Source organism: Camelus dromedarius, chromosome 1 (assembly GCF_036321535.1).
Source record: "Camelus dromedarius isolate mCamDro1 chromosome 1, mCamDro1.pat, whole genome shotgun sequence".
Classification (NCBI taxonomy): domain Eukaryota; kingdom Metazoa; phylum Chordata; class Mammalia; order Artiodactyla; family Camelidae; genus Camelus; species Camelus dromedarius.
This window is the reverse complement of record NC_087436.1, coordinates 121,568,133-121,587,113: the sequence shown is the minus strand read 5'-3', so window position 1 is coordinate 121,587,113 and position 18,981 is coordinate 121,568,133. Positions and strand designations below refer to the sequence as shown.

The 18,981-nt window shown below is 46.8% G+C and overlaps 1 protein-coding gene and 1 pseudogene across 10 annotated transcripts in view; both read left to right on the top strand.

Moving 5' to 3' along the window:
• The window catches only part of ADD1 (adducin 1), a 74,877-nt gene that overhangs the window by 40,369 nt on the left and 15,527 nt on the right, over nt 1-18,981 (top strand). For all 10 annotated transcript variants that reach the window (XM_031438500.2, XM_031438505.2, XM_031438494.2 and 7 more), the window contains exons 4-10: nt 3,580-3,731; nt 11,336-11,416; nt 11,654-11,803; nt 13,683-13,826; nt 13,932-14,030; nt 14,745-14,921; nt 18,981. The exon at nt 18,981 is cut by the window's right edge. In XM_031438500.2, the coding sequence (XP_031294360.2) occupies nt 3,580-3,731; nt 11,336-11,416; nt 11,654-11,803; nt 13,683-13,826; nt 13,932-14,030; nt 14,745-14,921; nt 18,981 (804 nt within the window). The remainder of the gene's footprint in view (nt 1-3,579; nt 3,732-11,335; nt 11,417-11,653; nt 11,804-13,682; nt 13,827-13,931; nt 14,031-14,744; nt 14,922-18,980) is intronic.
• On the top strand, nt 3,738-11,325 carry LOC135321913 (ASNSD1 upstream open reading frame protein-like; annotated as a pseudogene).

Here is an 18,981-nt window from a genome sequence, read left to right as displayed (position 1 = left end):
ACCATTACATATTATGGCCTTCCCTTATAACGTTCATGTAGTGTTATAATTACTAACTTAACTCTGTAAAAAATCTGTATTTAATGCTCACCACCAGGCCTTGTACCATTGACCCCTAGTCAGTTTGGTTGTCTGAAGCTCCTTTTATAGTGGATTTCTCAGAAAACACTTGTGGAAGTGACTCTGAGCTCCTGCACTGTGGCCTTTATATGTCGGTGTGAATTTGGTTTACTAAGTTTGAGCATAAAGTCGTCAGCTCACATTTTCTTATTTTGTGTGTCTTAAATACAGGGTTCATTTTCTTCTGGCCCAAAGCTTTGCTATTAGAATTTGAAGACAGTCTTTCCATTTAAGTTACTTAATCTCTTTTCCTGGATGCTCACACTGTTTTTCTTTTTCTTTAAAGCCAGCAGTTTTACTGGAATATGTCTTAGTGTCGGTCCTTCTGGGTTGATTTTCTCCGATGACAGGCCCTTCCAAATCTTACTTATTTTAGCAGTGTTTTCTTGAATTGGCTTTTAATATGTATTCGGTTCCCTTGCTTCTGTTTCCTTCTTCAGGGATTCCTGTTATATGCATGTTGGATTTTCTTTGCCTTCTTTAACTGCACTTTTTCCCAAATCCATTTTATCATTTTCTTCATTTCTTTTGTGATTTAAAAAGTTTTTCGTTTCCCTTTCTTCTACTTTGAATTTAGTATTTTTACAATTATTTTTTCATTTGTATCTGATTTCCTTAACATTCCAGCCCACGCTTCTGAATTTTTCTAATTATATTAACTTTTTTCATATCTTTTATTATTAGTACCTTCAACTTTATTGAAATACTAGGTTATAGTTTTCATTTGTTTTGTGGACATGTCTTTCTTGTGTGCTTTCATTACCTGTAGGAATGTGATTCTGCCCTTTTTTCTTTAAGTAATTTTTGTGTGGTACTTGATCTTGATGTTTTTCTGTTCAGTTTTACCGGAAGTTAGTTTTCCTGGAGTAGTCTGGTCCGGAGTCCTGGCTCTAGAGCTCCCTCTTCTGTCGTTTTTGTGTAGTGCTAAAAATATGGCAGCTTGTTTTATGAGATCAGGTTCTGTCCACCTCCCTGGCTTTTATCTGGACCTTTCCTCTCCTTCCCACTCCACCCCACCCTTCCCCTCCCCTCCCCTTCCCCCCAGAGTCCTGTGCTATGCAGTTTAGGTTCTAATTTACACAGATTTCTTAGTGTGAGCCTTTGTGCTGAAAGACTGTTTCGGGTGGTTAGTTTAGAGAACTTTTAAGGGTTAAAATGTTGCAGAACGCCTCTTGGTATCGGCTGCTATTCTCAGTTTGGTCCTCTGAGTTCTTGTTGGTTCTTTCGGGAGTCTCAGGTTTGGCAGATGGTCCACGGTTTCCTTCTTCCTCCTGCACGGATGCTGAAACCACTCGCTCTGTCTGTGTCAGCCCCCCTGCTTATGTGTTCAGCTTCATGGGCCCACCTTGTTACCTAGTTCTGTTGCAGATGCATCCCTGGGTTTTCAGCTTTGCTACCCTGATTGCTCTAGTTATTTTCTGCAGGGTTGGGATAGAGATTATTTAAGGAGATTCAAAAACTGTACTTCCACTGCCACCATCCTCTGAAAAATCTTCTAAAAAGCAATTTAAACAATTAAAGAGATGGGGGAGGAGCCAAGATGGAGAAGTGAAGAGTGTCACAGCTCACCCTGTCCCACAAATACACCAAGAATTACATCCACAAACCCACTGCGTTGCACAGAACTCCTTCTGAGCTCTGGCAGAGTGTCTCTTGTTTCGAAATACAGGAGGATTCTCACAAAATCCGGTAAACAACAAGTTTCTACTGTGTAGCACAGGAAACCATACTCAACGTCTTGTAGTAACTTATGGTGAAAGAGAATATGAAAAACAAATTCATGTATGTTCATGTATGACTGAAGCACTGTGCCGCACACCAGAAATTGACACATTGTAAACTGACTATACTTCAATAAAAATGTATTTAAAAAAAGAAAGAAAAAATTAAAGAGCTAAAGTAGAGGATTTATATGCTGAATCAAGATTATACGTATGTGGTTCTTTGTATTTTCTCTGTACTTTTCTGTATGCGTGAGACAGTTCAGAGTTAAAAGAATCAAATCTAGCAATATATAACAAGGGTAATTGTGTCGTGACCAGATAGGGTCATGCAGTCAAATACTTTGTTTCTTCCTCTCCAGTATACACATTTCTGTTTGTTTTCCTCCCTCTTGCCTCCTAGCGCTGGTCAGAATCCCTAGTACAACATCCAGTGCAAGTGCGAGGGTGTCCATCTCCGCATTGTTCCTGCTCTTGGCCGTAAAACGTCTGTCTTTCATCATTGTGTTTGGTGGTAGTGGTAGGCTTTTTGTAGATGTCCCTTATCAAGTTGAGGTTATTCCCTTCTGTTCCTAATTTACTGAGAGCTTTTATCCTGAACGGATGTTGAGTTTTATGAAATGCTTTTTCTGCATGTTAAGATGATCCCATGGTTTTTCTTCTTTAGTTTGACATGATTATAGTGATTGGTTTTTGAATTCTGAACCAACCTTGCATTTCTGAGGTTAAGCCCCTAAGTCATGAGGTGTTACTCTTTTTATATTTTGCTGGATTGTTTGCTAAAACTTTGTTAAGTTTTTGTAGTGTGTGTTCATGGAGGATGTTGGTCTGTTTTTTTTTTTTTTGTACTGTCGTGTAGTGTAATGTCTGTGTGTGGTTTTGGTATCGGTAACGCTGGGCAGGTAGATGAGTTGGAAATTGTTCTGGAAGAACTTGTGTAGAGTTGGCACTACGTCTTCCTTGAATATGTGACAGAGTTTACACTGAAGTCATCTGGGCCTGGGTTTTTTATGGGAATATTTTTAGCAGCAGATTCAGCGTAGTGGCAATGGGGCTGGTTAGGGTGTCTGTTTCTTCTGGAGTGAGCTCTGGTTACTGATGTCTTTCAAGGACGTTGTCTGTTTCATCTAAGTTCAGGGGTCGCTGGCATGGATGTTCTTGCTACTCCGTTATTACCCTTTTAGTGTCTGTGGGGTGGCAGCGCTGTCCCTCTCTGCTTCTCCATGTTGGCCATTTCTTTCTTTGGTGCGTTTTTATGATGAGTCTGGCGAGAGGTATATTCTATTTCATTTTGTTTTGTTTTTCATTTCATTATTTTATTTTGATGTTAATATTTTCAAGATTAAACCAGATTTTCTGTATTTTTCTGTTTGATTGCTGTTTTTATCTGTATAGTTTCTTTTTTCTTACTTTGGAACTTTGCTAAGCCTCTTCTAGTTTCAATAAGGTAGAAACCTAGATCATTTTTTAAAACCCTTCCTTCTAATACGTATTTAATACTATAAATTCCCTTCTAGGTGTTGCTTTGAGCCACAGCTCACACATTTGCTGCCTTTTTGGTATTGATTTCTCACTTAATTATGTTAACGTGCGGGAACATGGTCTTTATGAAATAGTCTTTGATGTTTTGGAGAGTTACCTTATGACCCTTTATGGGATGATTAATATCTCAACCGTTATTTGATTTACATTTGATAAGGAATATTAAATCTTTGAGCCTTGTTTTTCTTTATTTCAGGTCTCGGTATGGTGACTCCTGTGAATGACCTTAGAGGATCAGATTCTATTGCCTATGACAAAGGGGAGAAGTTATTGCGGTGTAAACTGGCGGCCCTTTACCGACTAGCGGATCTCTTTGGATGGTCGCAGCTTATCTACAATCACATCACAGTGAGTACTGAGGGAGCAGTAACTGAACGGTAAATGGAGCACCGTGTGTCTGGCACCACCGCCTCTTTCCGCTCAGGAGAAGAGGGAGTTTGGCTGAGCGGAAGCAGATCTTGGAACACCTTCCTTTTCACTCCTGACTGCAGAATGCAGTAATCTGAAAATTAGCCTTTTTGAATTAAAAATTGAGAGCAGTAGTTCTTTAAAAACCTCCTTTCTTACATGCTAACCTAATAAATGTGCTTACTAAATTATAGACAGTTCCTAAAATTCTCTTTATGCCTGAAAAGCCATGAGTGAAAATGTTTTCTTTCTTACTCTGACCAAAGTCTGTGTCTTACACTTACTTTGTTCCTTCAGCTAATCCAGTTTTCACTACTTTTCAGCATTATCAGGGCCTCTGTTTTCTTTGGCTCGTCCCTGCAATGAGCTTTAAATACTGACTGCTCTGTACCCAGCGTGGTGCTGACTCTGGGGTTATTTCACTGAAGGGGACGGGCCTTGCCTTGGTGGATCTTCCCTTCCGCGTCTCGGCCCACCAGCCCGCCTCCTCTCCCTGCGTTGCCCCGCTTGGGTTTCGTGGCCCGTCGTTTCAGTAGCCCTCTGCCAGTAAGGCATCGCTCCTCCCTGCACCTGAGCAGCCACATCCCGCTGCGGAGGGCTTCACAGCAGAGCCCGCTGGCTCTCTCCGCAGAGGCACAGCCTGTCTCAGGTGGATCCCCAGGACAGCCTGGCCACTGTTGGACGCCTCTTACATGCTCACTGACGCTTCCCTGCTGCCTCTACTTTCTTGGAAACTGCTGACCCCCTCCTCCCAGCAGATGACCGTGTCATGTCACAGAGAGAAGGGGGCTCTTTACTGATGTCTGTACCCATTTTATACTCCCGCCACCTCTTAGGTTGTCCTGCCTCCTGCCTACAGGCCAGAGTTTGTTTCCTGGCTTGGGATTCCTTCCCCTCCCGCCTTTTTAGATTCCTAATGCGTTGTCATCTTTCTAGCTTTCGCCTCCCCTCCCCTCCTGTCCCCTCTCCTTTCTTGTGGAGGTGGCCTCTTTCTTTGAACTGCTTCCTTCCTTTGACTTTAAAACTCGATACAATCTCTATTTTTTAATTTAATTAATTTTATTGGTTATTTAAAAATATTAATATTGTGCCTGCTGATTGTAGCAAGTGTACCTTGCACAGGTGTCTGAAGAAGCCATGATCCTGCTGGTACTCTTAGTCCCCTTGAGATAAGCAGCATTAACAGCTGTTGAGATTGTTTTACTTTTTCTCCGTACTCAACACACACGTGGGAGGTGCTTTTCACACGTGGACTCATGACCAGCGATGCCTAGTTCAGCTCTGTTCTGGACTCCAAGGAAGGCTAACCCTCCGAGGTGGTGGTCTGGAGCCCAGCTTTGTGGCCAGTGCCCTGTCTTCTGCCGTGACGGGGATCTCTGCCAGAGACACCGTGTCATCCTCCCCTGTGTGTGCTCTGCGCTGCCGCTGAGGCTAACCTTTCAAAATGCAGACCCGAGCCTGTCGTGTCCTCACTGTCCTGCTGTAGAATGCTGCCCCCACCCCAGCACACCTGCTTTATTCCCCCCAGAGTCACCCTCAGCCACACTGTACACTACCTGTCTCCCGTCTCCATGTCGTCCACAGCAGCTCCAGGAAGGGAGCCTCTGTGTGTATCCCCAGGACCAGTTACTGCTCTGGACACAGAGTAGGCACACGGTGAACTCTTGGATGGAATGATGGAGCGAAATCTCCAGTTGAACTGATATTCTGCTCCAGTAAAGTTATCATACAGGGTCTCTATGGTGACTTTTGGTATTTGGTCAGTGGGTCCAGTTAGCCGACCACCAGTGCTGGCTCTCTTCCTCGTGGCTTCTTGAAAGTCACTGGCCCCTGTGGCTAAGTTTACTTGACAGCATGCTCCATGGAGAGATACAGTGTGAGTGGTTGCCTAAAAGTTAGTTCCTTGAAAATGTTACAGCTGTGATTGGAAGTGTAACCCTTGGCTTTAATGACAGTCTCACATTCTTTGGAACTCTTAAAGTGTTGTTCGCTACTAGTCCTGTTATGAGTGCTATCTAAGTAAGTTTGAATTGGTTAAATTGGTAATTTTTTCCCCTTTAATTATTTAGGACTTGGCAGAATTAAAACGTTAATTCAGTGTTTACTTTTCTGTAAGTGATCTGTTTGGGACTTAACGCTGAGTAAAAAAGAAATTCAAGTTGTTAAAAATATTTCTTATATCTGTAAACTAGAGAATCTTAGGGGAAGAAAAAAGTTTTAAACTATTTATGCATCCTTTTTTTTTTTTTTTTTTTTGGTTTCACAATCTAGATGTTATCATGCAGACTTAATGGAAAAGAAATATTAACAATATTTGTCAGTGCAACCAAATAGTGCTAACAGGTCATTGTGCCCGGTTTTGAAAGAGGGCAGTAGGCATTTTTTCTGCTAAAGGGATTTTAGAGTGCTAGCAGTGCTGGAGGATTGGAGAGGATTGTCTGAGTTACATCACTGTCTTAAGAGTGCACTGGGTTTAGAGACGCTTTGGGCGACGTCCCGTTAGCATGCAAGCAGGGCTTCCTCTCTTCGGGGCACTTAGCTAATGGCAAGGCCTTTCCATCCCTCAGGGCCTCTTGGTGTCAGTGGAATGTTGGATTCAGCTCCGTTCTGGACCCAAGGGACGCTAACGTCTGAGGTGGTGGTCTGGAGCCCGCCTTTGTGACCAGTGTCCTGCGCTTTTGGGGACATGGGATAGGGATCTTTGCCAGAGACACCCAGTCGGGTGTAACTGGCGTTCAGAGTGACCTTAAGATCTGTGACGTTAGAGTTTCTTCCTTGTACACAGAGCAGGGGCATTAGACATGGGAAGACACACAGTGCGACCAGTGCTGGTCCAGCGGGGACGTGTCCTTCTCTCTTTCCAGTTTACAGTGGTATTTTGCACTTTGTTCTTTTTGCTTCAGATTCAGAAAGTTGTACATTTTATGCTTTTTCCATTAAAATATGCGGATCTGTTAAGTTCACTCTTGGAAATATATGTTAAGGAAGTAAGTCAAAGAAAGAAACATGATATATAAATATATTGTAGCATTATCTATCATAATGAAAAAACTTGAGAGTCTTAATATCGCATTCACATCCTGCATTTCTGGTGCTCCCGTGGAGACGCCCAGCTGGGGTGTGCGCCCTGAGGATGGCACCGGGGTGGTCCCTGCCGACATCTCACCCCCACATGAGGACGATCCTAGCAGCAAGAAAGTTTTCTTTGTTTCAATAAAGAACAAAAGAATACTGTAGACGGACTTTCTAGCCTGAGGAAGGTAGGAGAGTGTGTAGGCAGCAGCAGAGCAGCAGCACGTTCTTGCCTGTGGATTGAACAGGAGTGCTTTCTGAAAGCAAAAGCAAGTCGGATGAGCTGAAAGAAGAATACTGAGAAATAGAAAACTCAGAGAAGACCAAAATCAAGAAGAAAACAAATCAAGAATATTGATTTCACAAAGCATGTGTGGCACTGGTTGTGCTGTAAGCTTTCCTGTGAGCATTTCAGCAAAAATTTGAGAAGATTTACTGTGCAGTCTTACACAGTGAGGCCCCAGTAGCAGTGAACAGCAGTTATAGTCTAACGTTAGCTGACAGTGTCTGTTTTCTGGTCCCGCCCTTCCCTGAAGAGGGGTGTTGGCTGCCCAGCCTGTGGAAGGTTTAAAAGGCAGTACGTCCCTATGAAAACGAAAAGTTGTTGGTGGAGTAAAATCTGAAGCTGAAGAGGAAGAAGAAATGAAATGCTGCTCAGCTCATTAGTCACCAGGAAGTTATAAGTTAAAGCCACAGTGGATACCATTTCACAGACACCAGATTTTAATTTTAGAAAAGATGGTTGTGGAGGCACAGAACCGTCATAGGCTACCAGCAGGAGTGTGCATTTAATTAGTCTCTTTGGAGAATAACTTGGCTTCACCGCCTAGTTTCTTGCCCTAAGGAGCTTGCATATGTGCACTAGGAGACAGGTGCAAAATGTCCATAGCATTGCTTTAAAAAAAAACACTGAAAAATACATGCAGTATGATTCTAATTACATGATGTTTATAAACAGATAAAAGTTAAGCACTATGTTACTTAGGGATGAATATATGTAAGATAAAACTGTAAAGAAAAGAAAGAAAATGCTTAACACAGGATAGTGGTTACGTCTGGGTTATTGCGAGGGAAGAAACAGCTCCAGAAGAATGAGATTTATTTTGTTTCTAAATCTGGTTGAAAGGTAAAAGGGTGTTTGATTTATTATTATACTTAAATTGTGCATATACCTTCTAAATACTTTCTACATGTATATTTCAAAATAAAAACTAAAAACAAGGAAAAGTACTTGGCATTTAATTTTCAGCTATTTTCAACCTTATTTTTCTTCATCCTAGTCAGTAAATACACAGAGTAATTCTTTGTTTAAGTTTTGTTTTGACCCAGTTTGTGAATTGGGGAATTTTGCATAGTTTTAATTTATATAATTAAAAAGATCAGCTTACTTTTTAAATAAAAGAACTGGCTTTAGAAATAAAAAACCTGGCTAACTTACAATTAACGGGGAGATGTTTGGGGGAAAGGTCGAAACACGTATACTTTTGGAACAACTTGGGACGAGCAGAGACCTGGACAATGGGGACTTTCAGACAATGGGCATCACAGAAGTCGCCTTCCCGCAGCCACCAACGGTAGTAACAGTCGGGAAACGACATTTGTTGAGAACTTCATTGTGAACGTAAGCCCCTTTCATCCCCACTTTGTGGGTAAGGAGACCAGGAGCCTAGGGTCCCCAGAGCAGCACAGTCAGTTCTGGCAGAGCCAGGATTTTAACTCAGGTCTTCCGAGACTGTGGATCGAGTTACAGTGTGCTTCTGCGTGGAGATGGCTTGGAGGAGACAGAACAGGGTCAGGTGTCTAAGAACTAAACTGGGGAGGGGGTGGTGTAGAGCCTGTTCTGTGCTGTACACTAGAGACAGATTTCTGCTTGTGTGAGAGAGCTTTTTTTTCCCTGCAAAAAATAAAATTTAAAATTTTAGAAAGGTAAAGACTTTAATTACATGCCTTTACAAGATAACCGTTCACAAACACAACTCAGCTGTTGGATTTCACACCTAATGAGGTAAAGCAAATACCCAAACTCGCAGGAGAAACGAGAAGCAGTGCAGTGACCGCTCTCAGCAATGACCAGACCACCCGGACAGAGCCAGTAGGAAACCAGCAGACCTGAACTCCACCAAAACCTTGGGATCCCATCAGCGATTCAGGGGAGTTGCACACACCAAGTCAACGTGCAGAATCTGTGGTATTTGCATTAGTTGCATTTCCAAACAACTGAAAAAGGAAGAAAACAGTCCCTTTATGATAGCATAAAAACAATAAACAAAGTAGGAATAAATTTAACCAAGGACGCGAAAGATGTCTACACTGGAAACTGTAAGACGTTAATAAAAAACTGAAGGCAGAAATAAAGGGAATCTATGCTTGTGTCTCACACCACTCACATCAATTAATTCAAGAGAGATTAAAGGCCTAATGTAAGACCTCAAACAGTAAACCTCCTGGAAGGAAATATAGAGAAAGCTTTTCTGGACATTGATCTTGGAAGTATTTTTGTTTCGTTTTGTGTGTGTGTGGGACTGTGTGTGACGCCTAGAGCGCAGACGGCAAGATCAGACGTAAACGGGAGGGACTCCGTCAGACTGAGTGGCTTCCGCTTCTAGCGGAGGAGAAGCAGCTGGCAAAATGAAAGGGATCACATGTCAGATAAGGGGTTAATGCTGAGATTGTATTTTTTAAAAACATACATTTCAATGGCAGTTAATCAAATTATAATACGGGTAAGGAACTGAATGGATATTTATTCAAAGGTTTACAAATGACCGATAGGCACATGACAGGGAAATCAATGTTACAAATCATTGGGTAATTACAAATCAGAACCACAAGGAGATACCATCTCACACCTGAGAGAACGGCTTTTAACAAAAAGGTAAGAACTAGCAAATGCTCGCCAGGAAAGGAGACTGCACTGTTGGTGGCAGTGTAAGTCGGTGCAGCCACTATGACAAACAGGATGGAGGTTCCTCAAAAAATTAAAAACAGAACTACCATATGAACCAGCAGTCTTGCTTCTGGGCATGTGTCTGAACAAAACAAAGCCACTATCCTGAATAATCATGTACACTTGCATGGCCAGTGACGCTTGTTTACAACAGCCGAGACGTGGAGACGGCAAGGTCTCTACCAAGATGAGTACAGAGGAAAAGCGATTTTATCATTCACGCATATGTGGACATCTCTGTGTGTGTAGGTATACACACACACACAGATCAAGACATATATACACACAGCCAGCAGTTTACTATTCAACCATAAAAAAACAGGGAAATTCTCCATTTGCAGCAACATGGATATCCCGTGAAGGCATTATGCCAAATGAAATAAGTCAGAGAAAGACAAATATTGCATGACCTCATTTATGTGTGGAATCCAAAGAAACAAACACAAATAAATAAACTCATAACCCAAAAAGCCACATTTGTGGTTGCAGAGACAGGAGATGAGGGGTGTTACCTAGCCAGACTCGGGTCCGCTCCGCCAAGCGCAGCAGAGCCAGGGGAGGGCGCCTCTCGATGGTCAGGTCTCTCCAGCTGCTCCCTGTTCACTGCTGTGCCCCAGCACCCAGGGTGTTGCAGGCCTCAGCGGCTGTTTGCTGCATGAAGAAGTGGGCAGGCCACGTGGGGACGTAGTGAGCGTCCCCGTCACTGCAGCTGTCCAGGCAGGCTCCGTGTGTGTTTCTCTTTGGGCCTCTGCAGAGGAAGTCACCCTGCTGGTTAGAAAGCTGGACTGAACACCATGAGGCCTTTTCAGTAAACAGTGAATTCCACTTACCCGACTCTAGTTAGAATTCTTCTGCCAGTAGTGTTCCAACCTGATAGTTTTTGAAGTCTTTTAAGTTTATCCAAAAATCATCATAAAAAATCAGACTTAATTTTTGTGAGGGCAGGACTCTTGTTCCCGCTGTATGGCTAGTGTCCAGCCCAGCTCTGTAATATGTGTCAGATCTGTCTTGAATGAAGTGTAGAGAGAAGAGTGTACTGTGGAAGACAGAAACAAGCCAGGGGAGAGGGTGTGGTGTGCAGAGACTTTTATCAGGTGGTAAGGAAGGACTGTCTCTCGGTTGTCATGGTTAATGATTATTCACTGTCTCACAGGGTTTGAGTACTTACAAGGAAACCGTCTTGACTTTTAGAAAGTAAGTTTTGACTTTCCATCACTACACACCTGAGGAGGAACTCCTTTTTGCACACGATACTGGTTTGGTAGCCACCAGATGGTTCTTCATCATAAATAATCTTATAAATTACCTTGAATGTGATCAGGACGCACTTTGTGTACCTGATAGTTACTGCAGCATCATGATAGGAAGGTTTAAATACCTCTTAGCTTTGTGACAGGCACTGAATTTAAGTGCATTCCTATGGAGCTCACTTAAGGCTCACAAAAAGCCCCATGAGTTTGTAGCTGAAAGAGATGCAGGTAACTGCAGTAGGATTTTGGAGCTGACTCAGTAATTCTCCCCACAGACCAGAGTGAGCTCTGAGCAGGAACACTTCCTCATCGTACCGTTTGGACTTCTCTACAGTGAAGTGACTGCATCCAGTTTGGTAAGAATGTCCTTCTCTGCTTGGGCATCTGTGTGTGGGGGTCATATTAGGTAATTAAATACTATCTACTCCCACCAGACATATAAAACCCAAGAAAGAGGGAAAAGTCTGTGTTCTGTGTGATTAACTCAGGCGGAAACCTTTAAAATTAGTTGTAACGTTACTGGTTTAAGTAATTTCCAGTTAGGTTAACTTGAAATCCTCTTGAGATTTAGAAATGTTGCTTTCTTATTCCAGGTTAAAATCAACCTACAAGGAGATGTAGTAGATCGTGGAAGCACTAACCTGGGGGTCAATCAGGCTGGCTTCACACTGCATTCTGCAATTTACGCTGCACGGCCGGACGTGAAGTGTGTTGTGCACATCCACACGCCGGCAGGGGCTGCGGTGAGTGCTGCCCTGGACGGGCTTCTGCATGAAAGCTGTCCCCTGAGCCGCGCTTCACGCTTCCTCTGAATTGCTCTCTCTTGCTGCGACGAGTCCATAAGCCTCATTTTGTTGAATTAAAAAAAAAATTCTTTTTGCTCACCATGTTTGACTTTTCTAGAAGAATATATATATTTTTAAGGAGTCCATTTACTATCTAATTTTGAAAAGCCTGTCGTAAGTCTGAAAACGTCCTTAAGACTTAACAGTTAGAAAATGAAGGTACGGGTGGAAGTCAGATTTTGGTGGGCTGAAGACTGGGGGGCGCAGAAGGAAAGCAGGGAGGTGGGAGATGTGGCGGGGCGGGTAGAGGCTGCTCTGGGCTCAGGGAAGGGTTAGTGGGATGCGGGAGACTTGGGCGTGCTTGACGGGCTTGGGGAGGGAGCCAGGCATGCGATGGAGAGGTGGAGGCCTAGACACCAACCTGGCCAGCCTCCCCAAAGCGGTCTGCCTGGCGGTGGCGGAACCCGGGCTGCGTCGTGGTTGGGGAGGGTAAGAAGCAGGCAGGGGGAGGAGGGCACGGACGGTGCGGCTGTGAGGGGGCTTGGCCTCCGAGCCCAGAGCTCACCGGGGGCCTGCCGTTCTGGCCACCGAGCCGGGCCCTTCCGGTGCAGACAGGCCACCCTGAGGCCCAGACCCTCGGTGTGAAAGTGCACTTTCTGCTTGTTGGTGCAGGTTTGTGACAGCAAAACACTCTAGAACTGTCTAGAATTGCTTCTTACCACAGCTTTATGCTTGAGTGACTTTCTAGGCTTGTTTGGCAGATGACCTCATTGATTAAGTAGTACTGAATTTTAGTCTGTTTTGGCGTTTTAATGTCACAGATCTTGGGTGGTTTGGATGAATGTTAGGTCTGGTTTGTGTGTTTTACTTTGAAGCTGTGGTCCTTGATGTCAGCATCAGTGTTATTAGATACATCATTCTCCAAGCGATGTGATTTTTTCCCTAAAATAACGCATGCTTTTCCAACCTCAGAGGAGTGTGCCCCCTCCCCCACAAAAGAAATCCATGTATTTTAAAGAACCATTAGAGGTACCTTTGAGGATATGGTTACTACTGTTAGCTAGCATGTAATTTGTTTTGAAATTTATCAACATAACCTTTACTTTATAAGGAAATTTCTCCTTATGGAAAGGCTGATACTTGGAAAGGAATTAAATACGGTATCGCCTTTTCTGTGGCAGTGCCTTTTTAGGTTAGCTTTTCTGTATAGACTTGTTACATTTACACGTATATTATTTGAATCTCTGGAGCCTGTTAGTCTAAATGGAAGACCTTTAAAATTAGCCTAGTCTGAAGTCAGTTTGGGGACTTAAGGAAGGCAAGTGGGCTACGTGGACACTTGAAGGTTTTGCTTAGGTAAGTGCAGAGAAATCGCACAATGTGGTGGCCCTGCAGCTTTCAGACATTTGCTTTTACCTGGTTTTCAGGTATCTCCGTCTCACCTACAACCTCAGATGAAAAGTGCACACAGACCTTGCCGCACTTCAGAGACGCCTCATTCAGAGGAAGCCTTTGTCCCTCCTCGCAGTCGGCCAGGGCTCATCTTATCATTAAATCCGAGCTCACTTGGCCTTCATGATCAGTGTGGGACAAATCCAGAAAGATGTGAAGTTTCTTTTGAGGCCCTCCTTGACAGCGTGGTGGCTTTGATTTTTAAATGTAGATTGGTAGTGAGCCCAGAAGTGAGGTTTTTCTTGAGTTCATGGTTCATCTAGTTCTGAATAGAGAGCAGGTGAAGGACATTCCCTCTCATTTCTTCAAGGGGAGAACTCACTGTGTCACCGTCGGCGTGTAGCCCCTGACTTGTGGTCACCTGTGGTGTCCCTTTGCTCTCCAGGTCTCTGCAATGAAGTGCGGCCTCTTGCCAATCTCCCCAGAGGCACTTTCCCTTGGAGAAGTGGCTTATCATGATTATCATGGGATTCTGGTTGATGAGGAAGAAAAAGTTTTAATTCAGAAAAATTTGGGGCCTAAAAGCAAGGTCAGTGCGCATCTAATGTGGTATTTAAATTTATGGAAGAAAGGAGGAGAACGTGTGCGTCTTGTTGCCTCTGGGTCCATAGAGCCTTCACGTTTCCTCCTTCAGGTCCTCATTCTCCGGAACCACGGGCTGGTGTCCGCTGGCGAGAGTGTGGAGGAGGCCTTCTATTACATCCATAACCTCGTGGTTGCGTGTGAGATCCAGGTGGGTGGTGGCTGCCCCGCCCGCTGGTCGTGTGTGCAGGTGTGGGGGTCCTCGTAGCCTCTTGCTGCTTGTTTTGCAGGAGTGGCCTTTGAGCAGTCTCTCTGCCAGGAGTGAGCTCCTGCTTCTGGAAAATGCCACTTCACTGGTTTAAGTTGGCAGGTGACCATGGGCTTTTCATTTCTCACTTTTTATTTTTCAAATTCGTAAGTCACTTCCATTCGTGGAGCACTAGTGTGCACTAGCCCTGGCGTCAGGGCCTTTGTGTAAGCTGGCACATGGTGTTTCACTTGACCCTCTCGGCACTCCTTTCGAACAAGTTGACACAGAGAGGTAGAGACTCGCCACGGTCTCATCGCCGTGAGTGCTGCTGATGCCAGGGCTGCCCCACCCCAGGTTCATGCTCTCCTCACGGTCGCTCTGACCTGCGTCTGGTTGGTAATGCAGCCCCCAGTCTCCTTCCTATGACCTTGAACGGTGCTCTGTTTTCCCATTTTTCCTCCAGGTATGAGTGGAGTGGCCAGTATTTTTCATGCCAAAGAAAACCTGAAAATAACCTTGTGATTGGCCTACCAATATCCACTTAACATTTTTTATTCTTATACTCTGATGATTTCTTTTGAAACCTGCATTTCTTTTGAAGTGATCTCTCATAGTCCTCTGACCTGCTTGCTCAGTAAGGAATGCCAACTGTAGTGTTTGCTTGTTTTGGAAAAGGTTCGCACTCTGGCCAGTGCAGGAGGGCCAGACAACTTAGTCCTCCTGGATCCCGAGAAGTACAAAGCCAAGTCCCGCCCCGCTGGGTCTCCAGCCGCGGAGGGCAGCGGGTCAACTCCCCAGTGGCAGATTGGTGAGCAGGAGTTTGAAGCCCTCATGCGGATGCTCGATAATCTGGTAAGAATGTTGCCCCACTCGATGATGAAGCTTTCCTCCTAACAGCACAAGCGTCCGTGTCTTTTTAGCGAGTGAAGTCGTCTTGTGAAACTGCCGCCTTCACACAGCGTCAGGCGCTGTCCCCCTCAGAAGTCATGAGGCAGCACCAGGGCGGTTTAACCTCTGCGCTAAATAGTGATTAAATAGAGGCGAGAGTTTCTTTTCTCCTTTTGTTCTTTAAAAGTAGCCTTGTTTGGACTGTGGGGACCAGCACAGAGAACAGTCTGCTCTGCTGGGTAACGGGCTCCTCACGTGGCTGCCTCTGCTCAGTCCCCACCGCCTGCAGGCAGGCTGTCGAGCGGAGGCTTCCTGAGTCAGGCAGCCAGGTGTTTCTGTTTGCTTGTTTGGACAGTAAGTTCTAACTGTTGGGACCTGACTGCCGTGCTCCAGGGACTTTGCTGCCGCTTTCTGCTGGAGGCCCTCTCCTGCTTACGGGAGGCCGTGGAGCCCAGTGGGGTGCAGGAGCCGTGACCGGGGGGCCTCCCCGGTGATGGGAGCGCCAGGATAACACACGCAGGGTGTGGTCTGCCGGGCTGTGGTGAGGGCTTTCTTCCTTCTGTGGGGATCAGGGAGGAGGCTTCGGGTAGAAGACTGCGCTTGCGGGCGGCCTCGGAGTGGGCAGAAGCGTGGCCGGCTGAGCCGGGAGCAGAAGGCCTCCGCAGCAGGAGCGCTGGGACTGACGACACAGCAGTGGGGCCGGGCCCCTGCCTTCAGGTCCGTCTCCGATCTTACCAGCTTCTTTACATATCACAACAAGGCCCTTCGGGGGCCTAAGGTCGAAGCAACTGCGTCATTAGACAGCTGGCTCTGAAGCGGGGCCCTCTTCCTGCTGCAGGTGGAGCCCGAGAGAGCCCGTGCTGCCGCCACGGACGTCAGGGGGTGCAGGGAAGGCCCCGCTACGGGCGTGTGGGGCAGAGCGGCCTTTGGAAGGGCTGGTGTCCTCCCGTGTGGCCAGCTTCACATGAGAAAGTCCCGACTGTTGGGCCAGGCCACAGACGGGATGGCTGGCTTCTGGGCGCAGGAAGTGTAACCTTCCCGAAGATCTTGGGACAAGAAGAATGAACAGATCTGGGTGAGGCTGCTAAGTGTCTTCTCACTAAACTTCTTCAGACTTAGGAGAGTGTCGACTGCTGAAAGGGAGAGCTGGCGGTTAACTGCCTGAAGTGGTAGTCACAGGAGTAGGTCCGGTCAGCGAGGGAGGAGTGCACAGAGAAAGCAGAGCCTTCCTTAACTTCTGAGCTCGTTTGTGCAGCAGAGGCGGATTGCGTTAGCTGATGGTCGGCTCTTGAGCCTGTGGCCAGGAATGGGGCACAGGGCTTGCCCTCAGGGAGCTCATGGGCTGGCCAGGGCAGTGGGCAGGCAGACCCCAGCTGGAGCCCAGCACGCGAGGTGCGTGTGCTGGCTGAGCGTGGTGACGGCAGCAGGGGCAGGGGCGGGCAGGAGCCGGACTGGTCGAGGGAGCAGCGGGAGGAACAGAGCTCGCTGAGAAGACGAAGAAGCGGCCTCGGGAAAGGCGCGCCTGCAGGAGGGTTGAGAGTGGGGAGGCGGTGGCCCAGGCGTCCGCGTCCGGAGTTGGAGGCCCTGAGGGCCTGGCGGGGCGAGGGCCACTGGGGTGGCCCAGTCTCACAGCCCTCCTCCTCTCCTCCGGCAGTTGCTTAGATGGTTCACTGCTGACGCCTAGAAGTCTAGTGGGGACGGGAGGGAGGAGGACAAAGCAGGAACACCGGCTCGCCCCGTCTGTGCACTCAGCGTGTTCTGGAAGGTGGAGAGAGACAGGCAGTGGCTGTCACTTGATAGGGAGGAAGACGGAACGACAGGGTGGTAAGTGTGGTGTTCACGACAGCAGGGGCGCTTTACTCGGTGCCCTTAATGCGCGCTGATGGTCGTTTTTAGCGTTAGAAGGCCGTGTCGTTCACAAGAGGTTAACTGGGCGGCAATCAGTAATCATAGCCTGTGTTTTAATTTAGCATTCTCATCGGCTGTACGTGTTTGCCAGTAACTGAGCAGGGTAGAGAGTGCTGGAAGATTCTCACACCATGAGAAACATTTGATTTTAACAGATACAGTCGGAAGAAACGCTAAGTTGTTTCCCAGTCAAGATATAATTCCACCTTTTCAAAGAGGGAGTGAATCTGTATTTTTAACTATGAGCCATGTAGTAAATCTGAGGTCTGAGCAGTGCCTCTAGTTTTGGTTTGGTATATAAAGGGGAAGGTAAAGAAAAAACCTTACCTTCTCAGGATAAAATTCTGTGAAGTCCTGGGCGGTTTATCCTGAAGTCACGGAGATTGCTCAGGAGCCCCGTCTCTCTAAGCGAGAGGAAACTGGAGTTAATGAGGCCTGTGTTTTTCTGAAGACAGGCCTTTCACAGCTGAGCCATCACTCTTCTCACCCTTCCGCGCAGCGCGCCCGTAGACGGAGAAGCTGCCGTTGCAGACGTTTTCCCGTCTCCCTGAGGACAGTCACGCAATGGAGCAAAACAACAGCTCCGCTCAGGAACTGTCACCGCCCTTTTTTGAATGTATTAAAGGAGTGATTGCTGATGAAGGTGGCCCCCCGAAGAGGAGAAGCACCCAGAGGGGAGAGCGTTCTCGAATAGAGAGGGATGTTTCTAAAGTACCTCAGCGAGGGCCGTGCAGGCCGTGGACTCACCTCACAGGACGAACCCTGTGCCATCCTTTCACATCTCAGTTCTCTCATGGTTCATTGCGAAGGTGCAGTGAGTGACCTGGTCCGGATATGAGTGCGGGTCAGGAGTCCCGGCTCAGCACGGGGCTTGGCCCGGCTGGGTCCTCATCGGAAGGCTGTGCTGGTGGACACTGTGCTAACAGACCCTCAGTCGCAGGCGGAATTCAGGCTCTTAGGGCCCGGGGAGCCACGGCAGCTTGCGCCCTGGGAGCCCGCGCGGCGGGAGGGCGCTCTCCAGAGGGCTCCTCGCCCTGTGGAACGTGTCCCCCCACCTCTGCTGAATTCTGCTGGTTTGAAGCAGGTCACGGGTCCTGCTCACTCCCGGGGAAGGCCTTTCCAGGAGGTGGGGGCCTCCGGGCCCACTGTAGTGCCCGTGTGGGACAGCTTCCCAGTGCTGAGTGCTGGGGGCGAGTGAGACGGCGCCCGTACCCGGCCGCCTGGGGGATCAGCAGGCAGGCTGCTCGGCGTGGTGGGCCGGGTGCTGGCAAGGAGGCGTGAGTTCGTGGGGGACGTGTTTTAAAACATAGTAAATGGTCATGAGACAGCGCTAAAGCTTAACTCGAATGTTACTACATTCAAAGGTAAAGTGATTTTGCCAAGAACCAGCTGATCTTCCCTAAAGATTATCAGTGTATTTAAACTGTGATTTAAAAGGTAGAAAAAAGAAGTATTAAGCAGGTTGGTTAATGTCACTTGCACCGTGGCCAGCAGCAAGTAGAGCCTGATTGTGTTTTTAAATTTTAGCTCAGTTGAGATATGTATCCACAGAAGAGTACGCCTGTTTAAGCGTTTACTTTATTGATTCTTAAGAACTGACACAGCAGCACCCGGATCGAAAACGCCAGCAGCTCTCAGAGCCCCTGCCCCCCCTTGTGTCTCTTGCCCCGTCCCGGGGGCGGCCCCGTCCCGCCTTCTGGCAGCAAAGACTGGTTTTGCTGCTTTTTGCACTTTTTGTAAATGGAATCGTACTTGTGTTCTTGCACATTTGGTTCCTTGGGCTCCACACCCTGTTTGTGATTCACCCGGGTGTTGCGCCTCGTGGTGGAGAATCCGCTGCTGTGTGAATGCACCGCAGTTGCCCATTCTGCTGGCGACGGCTTCTGGGTGTCCCCCACCTGGGGCTCTGGGCCGAGTTCTGCTGCCAGCATTCTGATTCCTGCCTCTTGGTGAACGTGCTTGCGTTTCTCTTGGGCATGCTTGTAGGAGTGGGGTTGCTGAACCATAGCTGTGCTTATATTCAGCTGTGGGAGACATTTCCACACAGTCCTCCAAAGTGAAGCTCTGTGTTGAGATCTGGAATACTGACTGTCTCTCGCTCTCTTTGGACCCTAGG